This window comes from Ursus americanus, chromosome 1, assembly GCF_024610735.1.
Source record: "Ursus americanus isolate L20-20 chromosome 1, mUrsAme1.1.p, whole genome shotgun sequence".
In the NCBI taxonomy this organism is placed as follows: Eukaryota; Metazoa; Chordata; class Mammalia; order Carnivora; family Ursidae; genus Ursus; species Ursus americanus.
The window spans coordinates 94,228,709-94,255,969 of NC_142127.1; the positions used below are offsets into that span (position 1 = coordinate 94,228,709).

Sequence of the window (27,261 nt, forward strand, 5' to 3'; positions counted from 1 at the left end):
ATCTTAGAATTAATTTTCCAATATAGTCCTATTAAGAAAGTAAATGTTTCAGAATCTAGCAAATGCTTAACAGAATTCAACTAGGCAGTGCGGCATAGTGGGAAGAACATGAATTTTTTAATAGACGCACCTGGGATCCAAATCCCAGCTCTGCCCTTTCTTAGGTGGACATGTGATATTACACATACCTTTCCAGGTCTCTCTGAGCCTTAGATTTAAAACAGTAACAACATCTAAAGGTTGTAAGGATTTGAGATAATTATAGTTCAAAGCACCTAAAACACAACCTAACATAAGGTAGACAATGAACAAGTTGTTGTTCCTAATGTTATAAAGTAGTTTCTCATACTATCTATAAGTTGGAAAAGAAAAAGGAAAAAGAATTTATCATGATTACTTTCAAGAGGATAGGGCAAACAGATGAGTAAGGTCGTCCAGTTAAGAGTTGCTTCAGATAAGAATAACTTGCAATCATTATGTTAATGAAGTCCTCTTAGCAATGAGGTCTTGCTTTTATAGAAAAATATCTCTAAAGAAGCTTGTATTTTCTTTTTTTTTTTATAAGAAGCTTGTATTTTCTTAAAGTAGGTAAAGATATTCCTTTGAAGTCTTTATTCATTTGCTTAGCAGTTATCTTTCTCATTTAAAGAGTAAATTTGGGTCCATTCCTTTCTTAGTGATCACAAGTACAAAATGAATGAAAATCAAATTAAGAAATTTTACTTAACTACATTTTCAACTTCAAACTGACTTAAAAAAAATAAAGTAATGCTTTCTAGTAGCAAAAGCTCTGAATTAGGGGTTAAGGCAACTAAAGAATCAGTTCTCGATTTACTATTAATTGTCTCAACTTGGGCAAGTAGGACTCTCAACTTCTCAAGGCTGGATTTTAAAGCAGTGGTTAACAGAACTTTTCCAAAATGAAATCTTTTATACAAATGGCAACTTTCGAACAACTTTAAATAACAAGAGATTTTTGAAGATACACCTAATTCCACTCCTCTTATGCCTCCAGGGTCCTGGAGACTCTCAAGTTTGAAAATAATTGTCCCACATGAAACATAATACACTTCAAGTTGAAAATTCTGACTTTTTGATTAGAAATTTGTTCAAATGTCTCAGCGATGCCAGTGTTTATTAGAATGCTAAGTGAAATAAGTCAAGCAGAGAAAGACAATTATACGGTTTCTCTCATCTATGGAACATAAGAACTAAGATCGGTAGGAGAAGAGAGGGATAAAGAAAGGGGGGCAATCAGAAGGGGGAATGAAGCAAGAGAGACTATGGACTCTGAGAAACAAACTGAGGGCTTCAGAGGGGAGGGAGGTGGGGGAATGGGATAGGCTGGTGATCGGTAGTAAGGAGGGCACGTATTGCATGGTGCACTGGGTGTTATGCACAACTAATGAACCATCGAACTTTCCATCAAAAACCAGGGATGTACTGTATGGTGACTGACATAATATAATAAAAAAAATACTAAAAAAAAAAAAAGAAAGAAAGCACCTTCTGACGTTCCTTTTAATCCTCACAACTTGTGAGGAAGATTGCTACACTTCCCATCTTTAAGATTAGAAAACAAATTAGGGGGGCGCCTGGGTGGCACAGCGGTTAAGCGTCTGCCTTCGGCTCAGGGCGTGATCCCGGCGATCTGGGATCGAGCCCCACATCAGGCTCTTCTGCTATGAGCCTGCTTCTTCCTCTCCCACTCCCCCTGGCTTGTGTTCCCTCTCTCGCTGGCTGTCTCTATCTCTGTCAAATAAATAAAAAAATCTTAAAAAAAAAAAAAAGAAGAAAACAAATTAGGAGTGTATTAGTTCATTCATTCAACATTGTTGGATACTATTGTGCTGCACTGACAAGGATCAACACAAAAAGACTTGATGCCTCCTCTAAACAAATCAGGTTCTAATAAAGGAGATACAGACTATTCTTTGAAGACTTTTGGATATGAAGAAAAATAGTATGGTAGTTACCATGACAGGGAAGACAGGAAAAGAATATCTTCCTTCTCTGGGACCTGAGGGAAGGCACTGAGAATGAGTAAAGATACAGGTTAAAGGCTACAATTGAAAAGGAAGAAAGCTGAAGGAACTTACACAAGATAACATTAGTTTTTCTCAGTGAAGCAATAGTTAAGTTTCTGGAAGAAGGGAGATAAGAGAATTCTCAATAAAGAGCTTAAGGACAGTGATTAAAGTTTGGAATAGCTCCCACAGGAAGAGAGAGAGGGAGCTTACTGGGGACACACACACGAACATAAAACTGCCCAGAGGCCCTGGGAGTCCAGCTTAGATACCACCATCTTTCAATTTTCCCCAGGAGTGCACAACAGCCTAAAAAATACAAGCAGTTAAGGCAGATGGGTGGAATGATCCAAGACACTTTGTGCTACCTCTGTCTGGCCTTGCTCTAGGGAGGTAGTAAGAAAAAACAGGCAACTAGTAACAGGCATCATGGTTTGGGAGAATGAAAGGGGTCTTCTTGAGGTCTAGGAGCACATTAATTTGAGAAGGAAATAATCAACAAGTAGGACAGAATAATTAAATAATATCAACTGGCATTTATTTACAATGCCTACTTTGTGCCAGACACTATTCTAAGAGCTTTACATATATTAACTTTACTCTTACGAAGTAGGCGCTATTGTTTTCTCCTTACAAAAGAGGAAAGGGGTTAAGTGATTTGCTCATTATTACATCTAATAAATGAAGAAGCTAGGATCCAATGCAATACTGGAGTTGAAGATTTCTAAAGCAATGGAATGACAAACTCTAAGACGGAGTGAAGACCACTGTAGTAAGAAGAGGCCAGGTCTATTTGATCATCCTTGTATATCTAGTGCCTGACCTCCAGGAGGAACACATAATAAATGTATTTTAAAATGAATGACTATGCCACACGTAGTGGATAAAACTAAGATCTGAACTGGAAAGAATGTGAGGAAAGTATTAAAAGTCTTCAATGATCGAAGGAACATGTTCTTGTAAGAAGTTAGGAGACAATCAGAGGGTGTGCATAAAAGAACAGTTCACAAGGGCCAGAGCCACAAAAAAAGGATGCTGCATGTGGTAATAAATTGTATCTGGGCCCAATGGTTCAAGGATTACAAGGAAAACAGACATTTCAATTTAAGAAGCTAAGCCAGTATTCTCAGGGCAAAGCCAGGTTTCAGATGAAAAAGGCGGCAAAGGACTCTGAGAACAGGTTAAAGATACAGGAGAGTCAATCTGCAATGGAAGTAGATCACAGCAGACAGCCGAACAGGCTGGGAAGAAGGAATCATGGTAGAGGGAGTAAAACAGAGTACAGCTAGTTAACAGAAAAGACTGTGCCACAGGTTTAGTCTTCTGAAGATCAAGCCAAGGTTACTGCCAATGCATCATACTATCTTTACTTTCAACTCATTGTTTCAGGGGACTAGGCCAACTTCAAATCATTAACAACCGACTATATCTTAACACTTCACTTATAGTGGCAAAAACAGTTGAAACATTTCAGAGTAGTACTTGCATCAACTTACCCAATTAATCAATTACTACGGTTTGGCTTAAAGGGCTAGTTTCTCATTTAATCATTCACTAACCACCCACACTGTGTCTAACACTATGCTAAGTGTTTTGTGGTTCAAAAGGCTGGCTGGTATAAGCTTTGGGCAGGGACCACAATCTAGTTCACGAGTGAAACAAAAAAAAAAAAGGTATGGAAGAGAAAGGGAGGAAACAAAGAGAAGCAAAATGTATTTTTAGGCAAACATTTAATGTACATATTAGAATGCACACACCAAGTGAATGTTTACTCTTTCAATAAAGTTACCTAAGAAGTGACAGACGTACTCCAATGATTATGTAAGAATGATTATTGGAACTTCTTTTTTTGACTGTACCCCAAAAAGCCAATACCATTCTTTTCAAGTGCCCCAGTGGTACCAAATCCTTTGAGACTCACTTCTTAGTGCGGTTCAAATTGGCCCTGCAGGCTTTTCGAAATGAGAAACAGTACCAAAAAATGGCAGCATCACCAAAATAAGCATATAGTATTACAATACAGCTACCTGCAAAAATAACACTCAATTTCAACATTTAAATTGTGGCATAATCACAGCAAAATAGTGGTATTAACCACAGCTTTGTGCTAGGTAGTGTTCTAATGCTTTATTTTCTTTATCTCACAATACCCTGTAACATAGGTCCTACTGGTAATTTCATTTCAGAGGAGGAAACTGAAGCTAGAAAGGGTTAAGTAACTTGTTAAAGTTGATACAGCTAGAAAAAGGTGGAAATGACATTCAAAATCTGGCAGTACAAAGCCCACCACACTTGATTACACTCTCAGCCTATTTTTTAGTCATACTCCTAACACAGAAGTTGAATATTCTAAAGGAAAATTCCCTTAAAGACTATCCATAGTTTTATTCTTAATAAATAGTCAAAGAAATGCAAACTAAATCACTGAAGTACTATTTTTTCACCTATGAAATTAAAGATATAAAATGTTGGCTAAGACACTGCTACACAGTAGAAAGACAGTGATACAACCCTGACAGCTATAATTAATTCTGAAGAACGTTCACTTTAGAGCCAGGTTAGGATCCTAGTTCTGCCACTTACAAGCACAGTGACCTGAAGCAAATTTCTTAGATTCTCAAGGCCTCCTTTGTAAAACAGATGATAGTAGTAGTACTCTACAGGGCTGTGGAAATGAAATTAATTTACACATGCAAAGCACAGAGAATAGTGTGTGTAGCCCATGATAAGCACTCACCGAGTGTTAGCTATTATTATTCCTACCTTTCTGGAGGTCAATTGGCAATACATATCAATTTTGTTGGGCTTAGTAACTACATATCATGGATAGGCTCAAATATTTATGTGCCTAAATAATCACAGTTGCATTATCTATAACAGAGGAAATACGAATTAACTGGAATCAATCAAAATACTTGGCAGTCGGGAAATGGTTAAGCAAACTGAGGTGCCATAGAGTACTAGTCTTTACAAATCATATTGTTAATATATTTAATGTGAGAATACTACGTTTTTAAAAAGCAGTTTTTAAAATGACATAGTACCTCAATTTTACTGGGTGCTCACAAGTGTATGAAAGATTAAAAGAAAATACATCAAAATGTAAATATTGCTTATTTCCAAGCAGCAGGGTTAGAGATGATTTTTATTTCCTTATTTATAAATTTAGATACTGAAGTTTTCTACCATGAATATGCATTATTTTTATTAGAAAATCTATTAAAATGAATTCATTGCTTTGACAGATTATGACTGAATAGTTTTCACAATACAATGATACACTAATTGCAATTCTTATTATACCTCAGTGATTTGTGCTTACTAGTAACACCTTTACCTTTTTGCTGCATTTACAAAGCATAAATGAGATCTACTTCCAAAGTTGCATATTTGAAACTACAGATTGTCCAGTAACTTTCACAAAAATTTAACAAAATTGCTAACGAACATCAGATGATCTTCAGTGAAAATAAGAGCAAAAATTATGTGTTGTTGGGAGCAATTTAGAATACAAAGGGAAGGCATACTACTTTTTTTTAAGTCGTCACTATATAATCTTCATGAACTAGAAAAACACTGTTATTAGCTATATCTAATGAATGAATGATTACAAACAAATGAAGCTTTCTCTATCTTGTCTCAATGAACTGACCTTATTTAAAAGGCCAAATTCTACATTACATTTTATACTCTAAAATACTTTCAAATTCAAAACTGGTAGTAATTTTCTAGGCTCCTCTGAACTGCTATCTAGGACGATAATGCAAAATATAAACACTTTATAGGTAACTACTTTACACTTTTAACTTCTAAAGCGAGAGAGGTACTAACAGTTACAACATAGCTGGCTGTCCTGAAACTATTAAACAGAAAGAATCAGTCTAAGTGCAAGCAACACTTTAATGAATCTGTTATACCTTACTCCACAATTTCTCTGTTAGAGAATGAAAAATAAATATAGTTAATTCCCCACCCTGTGTGATTTGCAAGACTATTATTCAGCTTTCCTGTATATAGTTCAGGTAGTCCTAGGCAACAATTACTTTCTCTAAGGAAGAGAAATCTATTATGAAGATCAAAGCTGTTCCCCCAAATCTAGCAAATTTTACTATAGCTAGGAAAAAGAAAAACATTAACTGTCCCCAATTGTCATTAAACTCTTGTGTTCTTACATACATCACAAATGATTTTAAACTCATCTCTTTCTAATGTCATTCACTCTGGTTTCCATCTAACAATAACCTCCACATCACTCACTGTCCATGCCACACAGGTGGAGCTCCGTGAAGCTCATCTAGGATTATGGAGTGGACATCAGAACCAAAGATTCTTCATCATAATTTAGCATGCTTCTATAACTGAAACCCTCTCCAGATCACACTCTAAAGACAATTACTTTCACAATATGACTCCTAAACTCTGAAGGCTAAGTCAAGAAAGGAATATCAGAACAGAGATGAGTATTTTCAAACATATCCCCTCCAATTCAATCAAGTTTTTCAAGCCCATGTGGAAAGTACAGATGGTGAGGAATGGCTTTTCAAAGATAAGGACAAAAGGTTCACCTGACAGCAACTAATCCTACATAGAGGAACAAAAGCTCAGGAGTGAGACATTCGGCAACAGCAAGGAAAGCAGAGCAGGAACTTCTTGGGGCAGCACTCTGATCCAAATCCATATAGCTTCCAGGAGTTTCGCAACTACAGCCTCCTTCCTTAAAATAAGTTTTGTGGCCCTTGCTGTTAATTTTGGGTACCAAAGGAAAAAAAAAAAAAGATGTGAAATGACATTATTTTGTGCAGTGCAGGAAAGCTTACAAACTGGGATAAACTCTAACTCCATCAACAATTTTTCAATCCAGAAAGTCCCTATTGTTTTCCAGCTTAAAAAGAACTGATTTCTCTTAAAATTTTATGAAAAGTTCTACTTAAAATGCAAATTGTGCATAGAACTGTGGTATGGCATAACTTTTACTCTTGTGAACAATGATAAAGGCACACTTAGGATATGTACTCAAAACGCTAAAAAGAACCTGATTTTACTGATGGGACTATATCTGGAATAGGCTAACATATCTACAGAATACCCTGTAAGTTCACTTACCACTCTATTTTGCAATAAAAACAAAACAATCTCAAAACATATTTTTACACATCAATTTCATAAAACAGAACCTGAGAATTTGGTTAAACTACAATTTTCTGCAACTACAGTACCTACAGAGTATGTCCAAAGATTAATGCAAAATACTATAGCTGTAAATATTATACGTATGTACACACATAAACACTATTTTTTCTTTAGGGAATACTACACATTTACTATTAGAAGACTGCTAACCTGGAAGAATAGAGAAACTCTGAAGGTCTATAAGTACTCAGACATTTACCAAAGGGTAAGTCAGGGAAATAGCATACCACTGAGGCATATATCTATTCTTAATGAGGGCTCAAAGAACTAGGACTTAAAAATTTATATATTAAAATGTAATGGTTCTTTTCAGTGGAAACTACTTGTGAAGATTACTACTTACAAAATAATGAAAAACTATGCTTTTAAAAATTAGGAGATATTAAACTGAGTATCAAACACTTGTTATTTACAAACTTCATTGAAAGATTTTGAAAATCTTAGATGGCAACAAGTTATGGACAGAAAAGATCCAAATTAGCTCACAATCATAAACACTACTTAAAAAAAAAATCAGTTTCAGCACTATGTGCTAATCTATCATATTATCATACTCTTTCACTAAAGAAATAATGAAATTCTCTCCTGCCTGTTCCAGTAATACACAACATCCAGAAAGAAGGGATCTTGACTCTTCAAGCTGTACTTATTCCAAGCCCCTGGAACAGCGCCTGGCACACAGTACCCAGTATTTACTGAATGAATGAGGGAATGAAGACCAGGCAGAAACAGGTAAACCTAAAGAGATGAAAAAGCTGATTGCACTTAAAGGTACAACTGGTTAATCACAATATCAACAAAAGCGAGTTAATGTCAAATGTGAGCTATCCCACATTTTAGTAATAAATCTGAATTAGAAGAACTCAGACTTCAAGAATAGCAAATTTTCCTAGAAAACTTGTATAAAACTATTTAAAATTCTAAATTCTGGTAAAAATGTTCACAACTGATTTAGTAGCAAAGCTAACATTACTCAAAAATTCATAAACCCAGCTCACTTCATTTTAAGGGAAAACGTGCTTATCGATTTCATTAGTTCTCTTCTGTATTGTCTTCCCTCACTGTAAATTACACTTTAGAAAATGCTTAAAAAAGTGAATCCAAACCCCATCTTTATCCCTTCGTAAGATATATGTTTATGATTCTAAGACATTCAAGACCTTTCTCTAGTTTTACTGTTTTAAAACCTTCTGTTCAATTGCTAGTTTGTCTATCTTGACGTACACCTGTTACTGTAGCGACGTGAGCAAGTATGTCCAGTTTCTGTTACAACAGTACATTTTAATTGCCTGCCATTGGCTATCTGAATCAGGTATGACATCCAAAGTTATACTCTATACACCAAATACTGCAAGCATATGACTCAACGTAATGCTAAAAAAGAAAGTTTCTAAACAGAACACGTTTGCTGTCACTAAAACCTATAGAGTAGAGCAACCCGGGGTAGTGACTACTCATTCTTTTGGGCTTCCATGGCTAAGAGATGGAGAAACAATTGTCCAATTTGCTTTCTCTTGCTTCCCCTTGACCCTTACGAGTGGCGAGGCAATTCCTGCACAAGAGAGTTTGTAAAGTGCTTTGGAAGCCTGTGGATGAAAGAGGCTATAAATACAGCCGATGTTGTTAGTACGTTACTACTGAGCATTACATGGAACCACTGTCACTGCGTCGGGGGTAGGTTGGTGGCAAAACCCTTCCTGAGGACTCGGAGAGAGAGGGAGAGGACAGTCCCCTTCATCATCCTAAAGGTCTGGCTGGCCATCTTTTAGGCTCGGTTATTTTTTAAACCGCAGCGAGACCACACGTGAAAAGTTACACACACGCCCAATACACGGAGGACTTCCACAGTCCTCGTCCCTGCAGGTCTGGTGGTTGCGGGAAAGGAGCAGGGAGAGGTGTACTAGGGGCCGGGCCTACACCCCAGGAACGTGCGAAGGTGCTGGGACCGGCCAAGGGGCCCCGGCCGCAGCCGACACCCGCTGGTTGGCCGGAGAAGCAGCTCCCGGGCCGGTGCGCGGCGCCGGGCTTGGGCGCGGGGAACGGCCCGGGAGGGCGGCCGCGCCGGGGCCCCGCGCCGCCCCGTTGCCGGGAAGGCTCGCGCCCCGCGGCCGGCGGCGTGGGGGAGGGGAGGCCGGGCCTGAGGCCTGTTGGGGGAGTTCAGCCCGGGCCTCGCGTGCGGCTCTCCGCCGGGCCCCCGGCCCTGGGGTCCGAGGCACCGAGGAGAGACTCACCGGAAAGGCCCGGATCCGCATCTTGGTGTCCTTCCGGCTGCCCGTGCCTTTGCTCAGATTCGACATGGTGCTCGTCCCCTCCCCGGCGGCGGCTTCGGGTCGCACTCCGAGGCGCCGGTGTCACATTTAAGGCGGGCGGGCAGGCGAGGGGCTACGCTGGGGGCGGCGGCAGCGCGGCCCCCGGGCTGGGCTGGGGAGCTGGCCGGCCACTGGGTGGCCGCGGCGGGGGCGGCGGCGGCTCGGGCTCCGGCGGCTCGGGCTCCGCTGGGGGCTGCGCTGGCGCGGCGGCTCCGCGGGGTCCCCCTCACGCCCGGCTCGGCTCCCTTTATCGCGCTCCTCCGCGATGGCGGCGGCGGCGGCGACGGACAAACATCTCACTGCGCAGGCCGAACGTCCTCCTCCTCCTTCTCCTCCTCCGCCTCAGCGAGACGAGATCCGGCCCAGAGGGTGGAGGGGGGAGGAGGGAGGGAGGAGAGCCGGAGAGTGGAGAGATTGGGGGGAGGGGGGTGGGAGGACGGGAGGGGGAGGCGGGCGGCCGCGGCGGGGACGCTCAGATCTCGCGAGAAGAGGGCGAGCGCGGGGCCCCGAGTGGGGCGGGGCGAAGCCTAGGAGCGGGAGGGGTCAATAGGAGGGGAGGAGGGGAATGGGGAGTTGGGGAAGTGGGAGGGACCAGCGGGGCGGGGAGTTGGAAAAGGGGCGGGGCTGAAGGCGGGAGGAGAAAGCTGCCTTTTTGAAAGGGGAGCGTCGGGGACGGGACTATGGGCGGAGGTGGTTGCTGATTGGTGGATCGCAAAGAGGGGGTGAGGGGGTCCTGGTCACGTGGACGGAGTGGGCGGGGAAGTTCAGAGAGCCGGAGCGGGACAGTAGTGGGGTGGGTCTTCCTGGGCTGGGCCGGGCTGGGCTGGGTTGGGCCGGGCCGGGGCCGGGCCGGGGCCGGGCCGGGGCCGGGCCAGGGCGGGAGAAGGGTAGTCTCGGGGAGGAGCTTAGGGGTGCTAGGTGGATAGCTAAGTCCTAGAACTGGTTCTGTGCTTTTCTAGGGCATGTGAGCTAGGGAGGGGTAGTTGAGCAGAAGCCAGAAAGTTGAAAGAAGAGTTTGTGCAGGAATTACCTGCAGTTGTTAGAAGTTAGAGCGCTGTATGTATACAAGGTATTCGGATTGGCTGTGCACATCCCACCTCTCAGGACTGAGGGGTGGAGATGTTAATTAACAGAATTTCCTTAAACTGCAGAAGCCCCAGACCTCTTGATTCCTTGATCTTTCTTAATAGCGCTAAAATCTCTTTTTCGTTATCATTGAAGTAAAATGACAACTCCCTTCATGTAATGCAATATTTTGGTAAGTGGTGAAAAATAGACGATAGGGTGATAGAGACCGGTCTTAACCTGCCAAATCACTTTTACCATTACCAAGAGTATTGTCGGTTATGAAAGCCAAAATTTTTGTCTGTGACTCCAGTTTGCTGTAATTTTGGAAGTTTTTTGTTTGTTTTTGTCATTGTAGTCGGAAGTCTAGTTGGATTCATCAGTTTTGCCTTTTTTCTTTTTATTTATTATGAATCTTACTTCCTAATTTACCTCTTTGCCGAATTAATATTGTATTTGGACTTCTGACACTGCAAAGAAATATCTGAGTTCCCACCAAAGTCTGTAATCTTTTAAATAAGAACCTATTGTTGGGATGGATATCTACATGAGGTTTTAATACTTTATTTGCTTATTGTAATACTTTTTAATACCTTTTTAAAAGCTAGGGTGTTAATACTTTTTCATCTCGTTTGGAAGCTGGGGTTTTATACTCTTTAAGTAAGTAAACAAACTTTTTTGTGTACTGTAAAGGTTGAATTTGCCCTGAGTTAACTTAATCGTGATGACTAAATTTAGGAATGTTATGCTTTCATCCTCTATTTGGTTGAATACCCCTTTGTAAATGTATTTTGCTTTGTTTTCTGATATTTGCTAATTAAAACTTGAGTTTAAGAAATAAGGATATTGCTTGAAGCAATACCTCTGTAAATACTGAAGCTAAAAATAGGTCATCAAGAACTGGGTTGATAAGGTAAGATTGGGAAGGGCTCTGATTTAAATATAAGATAGTAGGAGTCTTGGATAGGAGTTTATAATCCGTATGCTGATTGGACCTCCATTTCCATAATCTTCAGAATATAATAACAACTGATGTTTTTCTGTTGGTTGCACTGTCATATGGCCCAGTTTCTTTGTAATATAAGACCATAAATTCTAGAACCAGCTGTATCAGTTTACTAGCTGTATTTTTTGTCTTTGGGGGAAAGAGTCCTCATCTGTAAAGTGGGGAAAAAATAATACTTCCTTCTTGGGCTACCACGAAATTTAGATGATTAACACATTTTTAAAAGCCCTAGGAGCAGTGCTCAGCAGAGTAGCCACTCAACATTGGTTGGCTATTATCATGGGTAATTAAGGCCAAGGGTGTACTATCTTCCTTCATTCAGTGTGCATTTTTTTTTGAAAAATACTTGTATCCTTTTAAAATGAATCTTACTTTAAATCTAAGTCATCCTCCAACACTTGGATTTCACAAACCAATAAAATATTTTTCAAAATGCTGGGGAACTAATACAGGGTTGGCAACTTTACTTTGGCAAGTAAGGGCATTAAAAAAGAATAATTAGCATAGACTAGCCTCATTATCTTATTTTTTTAAGAAGTATTTTAGCCACGGAAACAAGAGAAGGTAATTTTTGAATAAAGGATGGTTCTTTAAATTGATTAATTTAGCCTTATGAAAAATAATACAGTGAGCTGATTTTTCTTATTTCTTCGTGAACCTGAGAAAGAATCGTGAGCCAGCATTTAGGAACCTTCCGAATTAAGGAATAGTTCCATGTAATTGTGAAGCATATAATCACCCTTTAATTTACAGTATTTGTTTTGTGAGCCCAGATTTTTTCATATGCTGGTTTTGCTCAAGCAAATTTTGGCTGCATCTTAAAAGAATCACTGTCAACTGCATCTTTTGTTAGGCTTTTAACCACAATAGGCCAAGAAAAACGCTTCAAACTGAATTTGCCACTGACACTAAGAAATCTGCTAATTTATTTGATCATTTACTCAAGAACTGTTTATTTAAGGCTGCTAGATGTCAGTCACTAAGGGGAATAAGACACACGAGACCTGCCATCACTGAACATAGAGTCCTTTTCACATCTCAGAATTTGGAAACCACAGACCCAAGTTGGATTCGGCAACAACTTCCTATACACCCCAGTCCAGAAATCAGAGATTTTCCTGCCTAGAAAACCAGCAATCTCAAAACGTGTATGAAATATTCTCTAAAGCAGCAGACTGTTCTTCTGTACCTAGGGGTATTCCCTGATTTGCAAGTAGGAAATGAACTTTCAAAATATTAGCTTTTCTGCCAACTGCCATCTGATCTAGCAGAGAAAGCAGGGCTGCAATAGGAACTCACTGGATGTTGCATGCCTGCCGGTTGGTGTTCTTACTTATGCTGACCATGTCCTGACACAGGAGAACAGTGGCCCCATTTCCATTTATTTGTATGGAACACGTGCAGTCAGAGAAGCCAGGAGGCTGAGTGGGCCAGCGCCTTTTCTACATCCTGGTCTAAAATGGACAGCACAGGCTGTGAGAAGCCAGCGAAAGGGAATAGCCTCTTCTTGACCATGAGTTTCTAGGTATCCAGGATGCCAACCCACTTTCATCACTGATTTGATTGTGTAGATATTGGTTATTAAAACAGCTGACAGCCTACCAATTCAATTAGAAAGACCAGTTCAATGGTTTTGAAGAGACAAAGACCGTGTTAGGGAAAGATGTATGTTTTTCAAATTGGAAGGAGAAGATTTATAGATATTATCACATCTTTGAAAATAAGGGCTAGTTCCTCTACTTTCTTGCTTGTCTCCACTAGGCACCCAGTAAGTATTGTGGGCCGTTAGATTTATATGTATTTAGAGTAGTAGCATTCGTATGTGCCTTATAAGAGGACATGTTATAGGAGTATCCCATTGAGAATGTAATCCCAGACACTTACATATATGAAAACTGTAGATTTTCTGTATGTACCTTTTCTACTTTGTCCTTACTATTTACTATATATATACATATACATACATATACACTATAAATAGTATATATGTATACAGTATATGTATTTACTCCCCTTCACCCAATATATGTATATATTCAGAACAAGAGGCATATAAGATGTGAGGGCGTATGAGAAAAGTTATATCTTGAATTAAAGAAAAATCTTAAATGTCTGTTATATCATAGAAACCCATCTCCATTCTTCATCACGTTGTCATGCTAAATAAAATCATCTCACTGGCAGCTCTGGAAACTTTGTAGTTAGCCTGGACAGTGTTCTGTCTTCCACATTTATCAAGTATGTTAATATCTTGGAATAAAAATAATCTATACAGCCAGTTGAATTTAACAGAATATAAATTCTCGATTTAAAATTATAGGTATTGCATGCAATTTTGTAATTTTATTTTGAAGAAAAAGAATTTATTTTGAGGAAAAAGAATTTCCTCTTACCGATAGCAGTAACTGTGTCAAGAAACCTCCAGGGGACAATTATGAATATGTATTGCTCTCCTTCAGATAAGTAGAGTATATGTTGAATTTTATAACTCATCAGCTTTGTCTTTGTGAAATAAGTTAATTTTGGAGTTGAGATAAAGCATGGTTCCAAAGAAGCTATAAAAGTAAATAGTTTAAATTTTATGCTAGATATAGTAATTGCGTGAGTTATAAATACAACAGTCAACAGTCAGTAAATGTAATAAAATAGCATTATCTTCAGACTTGTTGAATAAGCTATCTATGTTTAGTTCATAGTTAAATGGTATTCTTTACTATATCTTGAACTACGATAAAGCAAAGGAGTACTGGTAGAGGTGAAGAATAACCTTTAAGAGACTAAAAAATAAGAAAAAAATTGTTTGGGCCAATTTCTCACTGCATATTGATATAATGAATTAGTTCCTAGAGAGAAGTCGATTTGAAGTTACTGGTTTCTGAATCTTCTAGTTCTTGAGTGGATGGTTATTGGGCAGAAGACCCACTGAATGGGCAGTTTTGAGAAAGGGACAACATGAACGCCTTATTAAAATGAAACCAGCAACTGTAATCGAGTTGAAAATCTTGGAATGAAGCATAAGAGACTATGGACTCTGAGAAACAAACTGAGGGCTTCAGAGGGGAGGGGGGTGGGGGAATGGGATAGGCTGGTGATGGTAGTAAGGAGGGCACGTATTGCATGGTGCACTGGGTGTTACATACAAGTAATGAATCATGGAACTTTACATCAAAAATCAGGGATGTACTGTATGGTGACTAACATAATATAATAAAAAATATTATTTAAAAAAAAGAAAATCTTTTAAAGAATTTTCATTTATTAAACCTTTAGAAGTAGTACTTCTTTACTACTGAAATCCTTGCTGAGGAGCGCCTATCTCTCCATGAGCCTTTATCTTTGGGGAAAGGTTGCCTTAGATGCCTGGATTGTTAAGGCACTTCCACATCTTTAAAATGAATTATTGTAATGACTTTTGTCCTTTTGTTGGGGGGGTGCTTTCTCTTACCACCTTGATTTCTTGTTTTAAAGGTTTCACCCATTGGGTATGGTCTTAGTAGGTAGTGGTGTTCACTTCCTATCACAATAGCCGCTCCTGCCTACTTCCCAGCTGAGCCTGGGGAGGTATAAGATAGACCCAGGCAGTCAGACCCTCTCTCCCAGAAACTCTTGAGTAGGTGACTGAAGGACACAGGGACAGCTGGTGAGCATGCAGACAGTGGCAATGGGTGGTGTAGGCTCTTCCTCCTGAATGACTAGCTATCATTCCTGCTCCTCAGCTTTCCAGCAGGCCCCTGGTTCCTATTTGTTCTCCAACCCTGGTCCTCCCACCTTCCCTCATTTCTTTATTATCATTATTATACATTTTTAAAATATAGGTATAGTTGATACACTATGTTAGTTTCGAGTGTACAGTGTAGTGATTCAACAAGTCGACGTGTTATGCTATGCTCACCCCAAGTGTGATATCATCTGTCACTATACAATGCTGTTACAGTATCACTGGCTATATTCCATATGCTGGACCTTTTATCCCCATGACTTGTTCATTCCATATCTGGAAGCCTGTATTTCCCACTCCCCTTCAACCATTTTGCCCATCCCCTGCCGTCTTCCCCTCTGACAACCATCAGTTTGTTCTCTGTATTTATGGGTCTGTTTCTGCTTTTTGTTTGTTTATTCCTTTGTTTTTTACTACCTCCCCTCATATCTGTAACTCCAAACATGCCTTCTCCAAATTCCATTTTTGCTTAAAATAGTCAAAATTTGTTTCCGCTGTGTATCAGTCAGGGTCCTGACAGGAAACAGATGGCTCACTCAAACAGGGAAATTGAGGCGAGTTTAATTCAGGGTCTGTTTACAGAAGTGCGGGCAGAGTTAGGGAGTGATCAAGGGATGATGAAGCATCCTAGGACTAGTAGCAGTCAGGAACCTTGCAGCACTTCTAGGTTAGAAGGGCTACGAGAGGAAGTGGCCACCAGACTTGGAGAGAGAATTCTCTCTGTAGCTATGGCATAGGACTGCCTAACAAGCTGGGGCTTTAGGAGAGGAACCAGGGTACTGGCACAGTAGGGAGACAACCAGGGGAGAAAATACCTCAGCCTCGCTTCCCCTGGACTTCTGGCTGGTGGCTTCCATTGGATAAACTTAACAGGAAGCCAGAAGGCAAGGGAGCCCATAAAGGTCAGCCTTCCAAGACACAGAGCAGAGTAAAGAAGGGTGAGAATAGATCTGGAGAGACAAACAGGGAATATCCATGTAGAGTGCTTGCAAACAAACTTTTGGTTGATAAAGTAAAATAGACCTATACATTAATTTGTTTAAAGCCCCTCATATAGTCATAGAATCAGTGCACTGTAGGAAGTTTACTTGCTGAGGAAATAAATGGAGGCTGATATCCAAGACAGGTGCCCTGGCAAGTGCTGTCATTACCTGATGGAAAGAGCACCTGTTTCCTTGGTCAAAGATGCCAACTGCCCTCTAAGTTGTGAGGGAATGGGGCTGGATTTCTCTGGGTGGTGGCCAGAGTTCTTTGGTCTTTTCTAATTCACATGAAAACCATCATATACACTAGCAGTGTCTGTGCATTCCCAATACTTTAGACTGTGAAATAATACAGAACCATGGGTGAGAGTGCCAGCTCTGAAATCAAACTACCTGGATTCTAATCTGAGTTCTGCAATGTAACAAGTCAGTGCCATTTATTCTCATCGGTAAAATTAGGTTAATAGTAGTGCCAACTTCATGAGGCTGGTGTGAGGATCAAATTGAAAAATGTAGATAAAGTATTTTGTATAACACTGGCCGCATAGTTTGAATCCAAGGAATATTAATGATTATTTTATGGCTAATTACTAATACCATTTTTTAAAAAAGATTTATTTTAGAGAGAGAGAAAGCATGAGGGGGAGGGGTAGACTCCATGCTGAGCATGGAGCCTGATGTGGGGCTTGATCTCATGACCCCTAGATCACACGACCTGATCTGAAACCAAGAGTTGACGCTCAACCAGCTGTGCCACTCAGGTGCCCCACTAATACCATTTTTGACCCTTTAGTCTAGGTTTGGTAAATGACAGACAAGTGTTTACTAGTTTCTGCATTCATGCAGTCACCGCAACACCCAGTTTGCTCCATCTGTTCCCCAGTGCCCAACCCCGTCACCTCCTACATGAGGGCCTCCCTATCACCCTTATCTGGTATCTACACTTCCACCCTCAATCGCATCATTTTCTGATCTGCATTCATCTCCCCTTCAACTTTTGCTTCCTTTGGCCAATTCACTAGCTTTCTCTTATCTGTGGAGGAAGTTCCCGAGTTAACTGTCCTCATAGACTTAGGAGTAGCAAGGCCCCTAAAAACAAATGAAAAGAAGAAGCAATGATGGGAACTCTGGCTTTCAAACCAGGTCAGCATCTTCAACAAGCTTTTAATTATTAAGACACCCTCTCTGCGCTTTGAGATTTGGTTTCACCACAATGCTAGGATGAAAACTTTTAATCTACTAAGTTTATTTTAAGGTTAAATAAGGGAGTTTTAAAAATAAACACACAAAGCAATGTATCCTGACTGTCACTTCTCATGATCTTTCTTATACTGTGTTCTCTCTTGCTAAAACATACAAACGATAAATTTTGGATCTATAAATCACATATGGTCCAATTTATCATTTGTGCTTTGGCATTCCCTTCCCCACTGCCATATCACTTTTGTCATACACAAGAGGACAGCTGAGCTGGGCCTTACATCATTACAATAACTGAAAAATAAGTACATGGCAAATTAAATTCATCCTTGAGATTTTGATCAAAGTATGATGCTGTATTATCTGAAATATTTTTATGTCTACTGATAAGAAGGCAGCCCTTTCCATAATTTGTGTCCAGACTTTTAGAAGCCAAAGAAATGGGCCATGTGGCTCTTACTGGATCAACTCATTCACCATCAGCTTTTGGTGAATTTACACAGCTACCACCTAATGTGACACTAACCAGTGATATATGGGAGCGAGTAACTATGGGTAGGAATAGGGAAGGATTGCACATTAACTGAGTGTAAGCAACATGACTTTTTTTTTTTAAAGATTTTTTATTTATTTATTCGACAGAGATAGAGACAGCCAGCGAGAGAGGGAACACAAGCAGGGGGAGTGGGAGAGGAAGAAGCAGGCTCATAGCGGAGGAGCCTGATGTGGGGCTCGATCCCATAACGCCGGGATCACGCCCTGAGCTGAAGGCAGACGCTTAACCGCTGTGCCACCCAGGCGCCCCTAAGCAACATGACTTTTTAAAACAAGCCAGCAGACTCTCCTCTATATCCATACCCGGCGTGTAGTTTGGACTCAAAGATTAGCAATTATCATAGGGTTATATCAAAGCAACCAAGCAGGTGAGCATGTGAGGAAATATATCAAATTAGATGACTATTAACAACTAAAATTGTTCATAAAGATAGTGCATCTGAATTAGCTAAATTATTTTTTGCTTCCAGTAACAGAAAACCTAACTCAAATTGGCGTCAGCAGTAATCGAATCCATTATCTCACATAAAAGCAGTCCAGCATTTGTATGGGTCCCAGGCATAGTCCAACAGGGCCCTGGCCTAGGGCAGGGGAAAGCAGCTGCAGGCATTGTGGGTATTTCTTCACCAGATGCAACAAAGTCCAGACTAGAAGAAGAGGAGAGACTGTGTCTTTTTTTAGGGCTCTGTGTTACCAGCTAGGACACTATTCCCAGAGCCAGCCCAGGAGACCGTCTCATGGCTCACTGGCCAAGACTTACATGTCCATTTTAACCAACACCACGGAAAGGGCAAATGGGTGGTAGAATAGATCTTGGGAGTCGACTACTACCACCTGTTGGTACAGAGCACGCTTGTTATCTCTGAAGAGATTTTACATGGAAATTAATGCGTTTGAGGAAGTACGGTAGGGAGTGTGTGTGTGTGTGTGTGTGTGTGTGTGTGTGTGTGAATAATAGGGTGTTTGGTGAATGAGGGGGGCAAGGGAGCATAATCTCAGGCCCTGAAATATACTGGAAAACTAGACCTTAAACACAGATAAGGAGATCAAACAGAACGTCAGAGCGAGGGACCCACAGGAAGGTGCAGCTTGTTTCAAAAAGATTCCATGCGCGTGCACATTTGCACAGACACGGGCACACTCCTTTCAGGGATTGTAAGCTCTCTTTCGGGGGGGCTGGAGAAACCTTATTCTTTGCTCCCTGCCTCGTGAGATCTATAGACAAGGGTAACCACCGGCAACTAAGACAAGGTGGTTGTCCACGTAAGCCAATCTGACAGGAAGAGGCCCCGTTACCCTCCAAACTCCCCCCACTAAAAACAAAATGAAGCAAGCCAAATGGACAAAAAACACGGATTAAACTAGCCATCCACTTAGGTGGGCAAGACAGTTAGACGTGGAATATTGTGTGAGAGGCACCGAGTCGTCTCTCTGAACCTGATAACACTCTACTCTGAGCCCCAAAGCCAACAAACAGTCCCACTATCATTTAAAAGCATTAGGCTCTGAGGTCTTGTCAAAAGTAAATGCTGTGGGAAGAAGACTACATTAAACCTCCAACACCTTAGCATTAATTATTACATCATAGAAACTAAGTGTACCTGGAAACAAGCAAATTCCCTAGAGAGGCAGGATCTTTTTAACAGGGAAAAGCAACTTCTTTATCATTTTGCCTGTATTCCCAACAAGACAAGCATCTCTATATAAAGCACACAGGAAGGTAATGTGACCAATGGATTCACACACATGCCCTATTTGAGCCAATAGATGGGGAAGAAAGCATCAAATTAAAACTCTAGGGAGAGGGGCCTGTGTGGCCCTCTGGGAGCTCCTCCTCTCCTAGCCTGGCTCCTGACGGGGATCCTGAGAGTCTTTTCTTCACTCCACGATCTGCTTGTGAACAAGAGGATGGCTCCTCTCCACGTTGCAGTGGAAAGTAATAAAGACATCTCCTAAGAATGAACTATAGCCTGGGGTTCATTTTAGCCCCTCCTCAAGGGAAGGAGTGGGTATGTGAGAACTTTGTATTGGGATTTTTAGCTCAGAAATGTTTATACTTGGGGCGCCTGGGTGGCACAGTCGTTAAGCGTCTGCCTTAGGCTCAGGGCGTGATCCCAGCGTTCTGGGATCGAGCCCCCCATCAGGCTCCTCCACTGGGAGCCGGCTTCTTCCTCTCCCTCTCCCCCTGCTTGTGTTCCCTCTCCCGCTGGCTGTCTCTCTCTCTGTCAAATAAATAACTAAAATCCTTAAAAAAGAGAGAGAGAGAGAGAGAGAGAAATGTTTATACTTGATGAAAAAATGTTTATTGATCATTCTGGAACCTTCCAAGCTCTTGATCCCATCTTCACTATTTGATAGTAAAGGTGTGTGTATATCCAAAGATGTAAAGAGATGGTGTAACAAGGAGACTTCTCTTTGGGGACAGAAGTTCCTATTTTAGGTCAGATCTATTCTTCATAATTTATTGCCTTTTTTTTTTTACATTCCTTAAGTTACTAAAAGTAAAAAAAATATCTAAAGTACATTTTCCAGGTGTTCTAATCAGATGCACTTTTACAGAGGAAAGAAGGGCTACCGTTGAACATTTACTGCATGTCTGGTTCACTACTCAGTTTTTCTCACTTTGTCTTCCCAGCAATTCTGTCTCATGCATTATGTGACAGATTATAACAAATATAATTGGTGATTTGATTTTGAATATTGAAGTCACCACACGAGTCAATTCGGAAATTTAAATCACCCCAAAATATACAAATAAATGCCTATTTTTATTATATGTTGAGTTTTACCTCGAATGGAAAAAAAGGGTCACAAACAAATCCTGGACTCTGTTTAACAATACGCAGGCTGATATATTTAGGAGAGAGGTGTACTGATCCTTTCCACTGCATTTGAAATGCATTAAAAAGGTTTGTTGGAAGGCTATAAGAATGGACAGACAGATAGGTGAGAACACTCTAGTGAAATGTTAATTATAGGATCTAGGTGGTGGGTAACTAGATAGTCACTGCATAGTTTTATCAACTTTATAACAGATTTGAAAAATTTCAATAAAACTTTGGAAAAACATGAATGTGTGGATTAAATTAGGTATAGTCAGACTTTATTTAAAAGAATGGTTCAGGAGGTCACACAGGAAGCGAATTTGATACATGAAAATGTAGAATTAGGGGCAGGTGGTTCAGTCGGTTACGCGTCTAACTTCGGCTCAGGTCATGATCCCAGGGTCCTAGGATCAAACCCCGAGTCAGGCTCCCTGCTCAGCAGAGAGTCTGCTTCTCCCTCTCCCTCTGCCTGCCGCTCCCCCTGTTGTGTGCCCCCTACTCTGTGTCAAATAAATACATATAATCTTTAAAAAGAGAGAGAGAGAGAAATTGTAGAATTAACAATGATATTGATTGCAAATTATTAAGTGCTTAGTATGTGCCAGGCTGTGGACAAAGTGTTTAATAAGTGTTATCTATTTAATTTAATACTCATAAGTATTGTTTGAAGTCTGTATTACTATCCTTATTTTACAGGTTAGGAAAAAGTGTAAGAAGTTTCCCTAACTTGCGGTAGAGTGTGTATCCAGTAAGCGGCACAACTGGGAGTCAGACCACATGTCTCTGAGTCACTGAGCTCCATGAAAGGGAAATCTGAATTGGGGATGTTTAGAGATTATCTGGTTTAATTTCCCCACCCTGTGCTATAAATGACACAAAGGCTCGGTAGCACTAGAATCCCAGAATTTCTACTCTTGGCCAAACCTTTTGCCTCTAAACATAATGTCTCTCTAAGAACAGTTGTTGTTTTGTTTTTTGTTTTTTGTTACAAAAGGGATTCACTATAGGATTCCTTTAAGTAACAAATGTCCATAATGCACTTTAATTGTAATTTGATGTAGTAGAATTTGATCTATATACTTTTTTTCAAGTATCATATGTGTCATAACCAACGGCACCCTGATGCAATAAACAGTATGTCCAACAATTTAGTTTGAGCTTTTGAATGCACTTAAATTATGCATGTTTCCCTGGTGGGAAAAAGACATGAAATTCTGCATCCATTTGAGTTGAAGTGCTACCATACTGATAATTCTGGAATTTTTTTTTTCACAGCTCAATTCCAAACCCACGGCTTTTCTGCAACTTTTATTTTTAAGGTTAGCAGTGACTGATTTACACAGTGCAAACCACTTTAAAAAAAAAAACACAAATGTAGAAAAGGGAAGTTGAACATTAAAAAACAAAAAAGATGTATTTATGTCCTCTCCTCTGCTTGCACCTCTCCCTTTACCCTGGCTCATGTCTTTAACACTTTTCCCAAAATTCTGGCAAGGGTGTGTGTGGCATTGAAGAAATGAAGGGATCCACTAAATCTTTTAGGTTTTGAGCTCCAGGCAGCTGTCCATCTACTCTAGTGCTACTAGTCCAATGTTTGGCAGCTTTGAGTTTAGAAATCTTCAGTGTAACTTTTGGTTCCAGCACTGACTAGATGAGTGTCAGTGAAGCTCCTTATCTTCTGAGTCATTTTTCCACCAGCTATAAAATAGTTACCTGACAGGATTAGTGTGGACATCAAAGGAAAATGTAGTTAGGACTTGACAGAGGAATAAGAAAAGACATAAAAACTAAGAACGACACAATAAACAATTTTTAAAATTTTGTCATTTGTCTGTTTTTGCCATTTTCTGTAAGGTATAATCATGTTTCCATTGGGTGATGAAATCATGAACTTTTATTTTTAATTTCAAAACATAGAAGACAACTGTCCCTGGGTCGCTTGCATATTGCATACCTTTCAAGTGAGTTATTGATTGCCTTTACTATGGACTATCCTTTCAAAGATTTTTGTATAGTTAATAGCCTTGAAAGACAGAGATGGTGTCTCTGGAGCAAAGAGCAGGCATATTGATTGTCTACTATGAAAAACTTGGGTTCCTAACCCCAGTGGTTTTCTCCCATAACACAGTCCACTATGTGCACAGTTATGAGTTTCTTTTTTTTAAAGATTTTATTTATTTATTTGATAGAGAGAGAGAGCACAAGCAGGGGAGAGGGGCTTAGGGAGAAGCAGCTCCCTGCTGAGCAAGGAGCTCGATGCAGGATCCCAGGATCTCAAGATCATGACTTGAGCTGAGGGCAGACACTTAACTGACTGAGCTACCCAGGTGCCCTCTGCACATACAATTATCTATCTGGGCTTGTCCATGTTGCCTGGTGGGTAATGAACCTTAGGAACCTGGCACAAATGTGAATTCTTTAGCTCCTGTTGTATGTAATACAGTCTCTTGTCTCTGACCCAGGAGCCTCGTGTCTTCTACCAGCCTTCATCATATAAAGACAAGCCAGCTTGGTTGCTGGCAAGGAAAGTAAAATCTCAGACCCTTCACAGTTCTTGACAAGAAGTTGGGATGCAAAATGAAAACAAAGATTCTACCTCCCATCATATCTTGAGACCATTTTTTATAAAACATATGCCATTTTCTGGGAGAATGAGCCGTATACTATAGTGATTAAACACATAGACCCTGTGGCCAGAATGTCTAGGTTAAAATCCTCTTTTATTTTGAGTTCCCCCAGAAACAGACTCTAAGATAAAGATATGAGTGAAAATAGTTCATTTGGGAGGTAATCCCAGTAATCACTAGTAAGAGTTGAGGAAATAAAAAAGGAGAGGGAAAACCGCCTGTAAATAATAAATTTTCAAGCAAGTTATGACGTGTGTACCAAAAGGTTAATCCTCCTTGGGAACTCTCAGTAGCCAATAGAGCACTTGTGTTTCTGAGTTACCCTACCTGAGGAGTGAGGGACCTGTCTGGGATATTTTATACCAAATCCCAACCCATCACAGATTGAGGGCTCCCAGGAGGAGGTCAGTGCAGATTCTAGCTCTGGATTTTCTGGCCTGTCTTGCGTGTAACACAAAGTGGGCTGCTGCAGGCCCTGGAAGTGGGAAGCGAGGCTTCGGTGTGCACTACACTGATAAGACCCAAGGGGATAGAGTTGCCATATCCACAGCCTTCGCTACAGACATCCTCTAGCACTGTATTCTTAGGAAGTCACTCAACCTGGTTATGCCCCTGTTTCCTCATCTTTAAGATGGAAATTATAGTAGCACCAAATACGTAGGTTGATAGAAGAATTAAAGAAATATTAAATCCATGTAAAGCACTTAAAACAGGCCATAGCATTTCGTAAGCACTTAGTAATATTGGCTATTGTTATAGAAGAATATGACATTTATTAATTGATATTTTGTCAATATCATTCTCTGGAAGTTGACTTTTAATTTCCTAACATTGGAGCTTTATTTTACAGAATGCCTAAAATGGACTCTTACAGATTCAAGGTATATTTATTCTTGCCATTTGTCAAGGACCAACATTGGCTGGCTCATGGAAAGCACCAAGAAAGATGTGTTTGAAACTTATTATTCCTATTTAAATTTCCTTAGAGAATTTATGGGGCTAAGCACTCCTGAACTCTTTAATTTAAAGATTTACTGCTTTGTCAGAGAAACTAATTAAATCTTATTTGAAGTGTCAGTAACACAGCAGCATCAGACTGGATTTTCTATTCTATTATGGGAATGAGAATATAAAAGAGAAGTGTGTTTTAAACTCAATTTTCTAGCATTATGTATCATTTATGTCAGACTCCTCTGAATCAGCATCATAGTAACTACGGAATTCACCAAAACAAAACACTCAAGCATTTTAGTAAGCCTACTTCACTTTCGATTAAGGTAAAATTCTACTGTTAAGCTAAATAACACGAGTAGGAAATGACACCTTACCTGGGAAGAGACTCATATTTAGGGAAACCAGTTCTTCAGAAGTTTATAGATGTGCTGAATTTCTCGCTCTGGTAACATTCCTGATCTCTGTACCTTTTTATTCTCCCCAAACAGACTGCTGGCCTTGCTCTGAATCTCTTATGTAAAGATCTCAGTCACTTTTTACCTATTACTGAAGTCTTTATCTTAAGAAAATTGTAGCAGGAATTTCCCTTTGAAAAGAAGGATTTTTTTTTTTCATTTTTGCAGTTGCTCATTTAGGCATTCTTCCCTTTGTCTATGGCTATCTTAACACAACATATATATACATATGAAAAATTAAGAAAATTATAATCTTTCTATAAATATTTTATCAGTGTTTAGGCTGAAACAAAATGAACCATTCCACATTACAATGTTGACAGTTTCAATAAAACATGTTTTGTTTTTAGCTTCTATTTTTCTCCACACCTGAATGACTTACACTTCATTTCTACGCTTCGTTTTTATTATGGACCAAGCAGAGTTGGAAAAACCTGTAGGCCTTCTTTCTTTCATTGGTCAACTTTTTTTTCTTTTTAATTTTAGATGTCTTCCTGGCCTATAAAACTTTTTAAAGTAGGAGGTAGGATAAAGTTCCCTACAAATTGAATCCATATATCCTAGGACAATATTTTTATTTCTTGGAATTTCCTAGCCATTTTCTTCCTTGCTCAGCATCAGTTTAATAAAACATATTGCTATAGATACGAAAGAAATATTTTTTTCTTAAGCATAGGATACTCAAACTATTAGGGAGGAGATATTAATGAAATTCAGCATTTAATCTGTGCCTTTATAAAGAAAGCATAAAATAAAGTTTTTGAAAAGTAAGTTTGAATCACATTACGGATTTATGGATATTAAGAACTGTTTTAAATGTTTTTATTTTTATTTATTTTTTTAAAGATTTATTTATTTATTTTAGAGAAAGAGATAGCACGAGCAAGGGGGAGGGGCAGATGTAGGGGGAGAGAGAATCCTCAAGCAGACTCCCCACTAAGCATGGAACCAATGAAGGACACAGTCCTGGGACCCTGAGATCATGACCTGAGCGGCTTAACAGCCTGAGCCACCCAGGTGCCCCTTCATATTTTTAAAAGTTTATCAAATAGTCTTTTTGTATACATATATAATTATAGAAATAACATTACTTAGTAATAACTGATTGAATTCCCCCTCTTTGCTACCTTTATTTAAATTTTAAAAATTCTTCTGAAATATAAATATTTGTCCAAATTCTCTGAAAACAAGTTTCTATTTTTACCTTTTCTTTGAATGCCTTCTAGATCTTCAAACTCCATTTTGAAAATTCAACATTTATTCCTTTATTCACTAATGTTATGGTATTTATTGAACGCTTACTGTGTACTAAGCTCCAGGAATACCTCGGTAAACAGCATGCTTTCTGGCCACGGAGACAGGACAATAATCAAATAATGCCACAGAAAGGCTCATAAGAGACAACTGTGTTAAGTACTGCTTAGGAAAGCTGCCTAATGCTATGAGAACATATGCTAAGGAGGCTGACCCAGCTTGTTGAATAAAGGGAGGGCTTCCTTGAGGAAGAGACATTTGAACTGAGATCTGACGGATGTGTAGGAGTCAGACAAATGTGGTTTTGGCTGCAATCTGAGGTCTGTAACCTAGAGTCAATATGCAGAATTCTGTATTCAGATTTCACAGTTAAAGTAGGCAGCGCATCATAATTAGCGAGCCCTACCCCTCTGGTTTCATCAGAGATATGCTCCCTCGACTACGTTACAACTATCTGACCTGTGTTACTCTCTAAGTAATAAAACAGATGATAATGCGAGCTCTATTTCTGAGATGTTCCTCTAAAAAGAAAATGAATAGAATATGGGGAAGTGTTCTTTTTTAACGTGATAGAGTTCTGTGCAAATACCATTTATCTCTATGTGATCTCCATTTTACTTCTTTTCATAAAGCAAGAGAACAAAAGGAGCTGGTGCTTTAGAGGAAACAGATATTTGTCATCTACAACTAAAATTTCTAAGTGTTTTACCCAGTTGCTTATTAACAAATAATTTTTAGTAATTGGTTCTCTGATACAGCTTTCTCCTAGACAGAATAAAGTAAAACGGACCTTATTCTTCCCTAAAAGAATGACTGTAACAAAGATGTGCCATCAACATAGACAACACAACACCAAGAGGATAGGTAAATTCATTTATTCATTGATTTATTCATTCAGTTTTTAGCTCTAAGGGTACTAGGAAAAACAAGACAGTAAGATAGAAGTGGTCACTGTCCTCACAGTGCCAAGAATCTGGTTTTAATCAAATGGGAATATGTGCAAGATACATGTTTAATTTCTAGAACATGTTCCAGAAAGAACATGAGCTAAGAAGTACTATCTGTTATACAAATTACAAGGCCAATGATTCAG

The 27,261-nt window shown here is 39.7% G+C and overlaps 1 protein-coding gene across 2 annotated transcripts in view; it reads right to left on the reverse strand.

Moving 5' to 3' along the window:
• Positions 1-9,935, reverse strand: part of CUL3 (cullin 3) — a 93,142-nt gene extending 83,207 nt beyond the window's left edge. The window contains exon 1 of one of the 2 annotated variants that reach the window (XM_087863925.1): positions 9,449-9,935. In XM_087863925.1, coding sequence (XP_087720051.1) covers positions 9,449-9,514 — 66 coding nt within the window. In that variant the 5' untranslated portion in view covers positions 9,515-9,935. The remainder of the gene's footprint in view (positions 1-9,448) is intronic. The other variant, XM_045775334.2, reaches the window with a different exon arrangement.
• Positions 9,936-27,261: the final 17,326 nt, after the last annotated feature.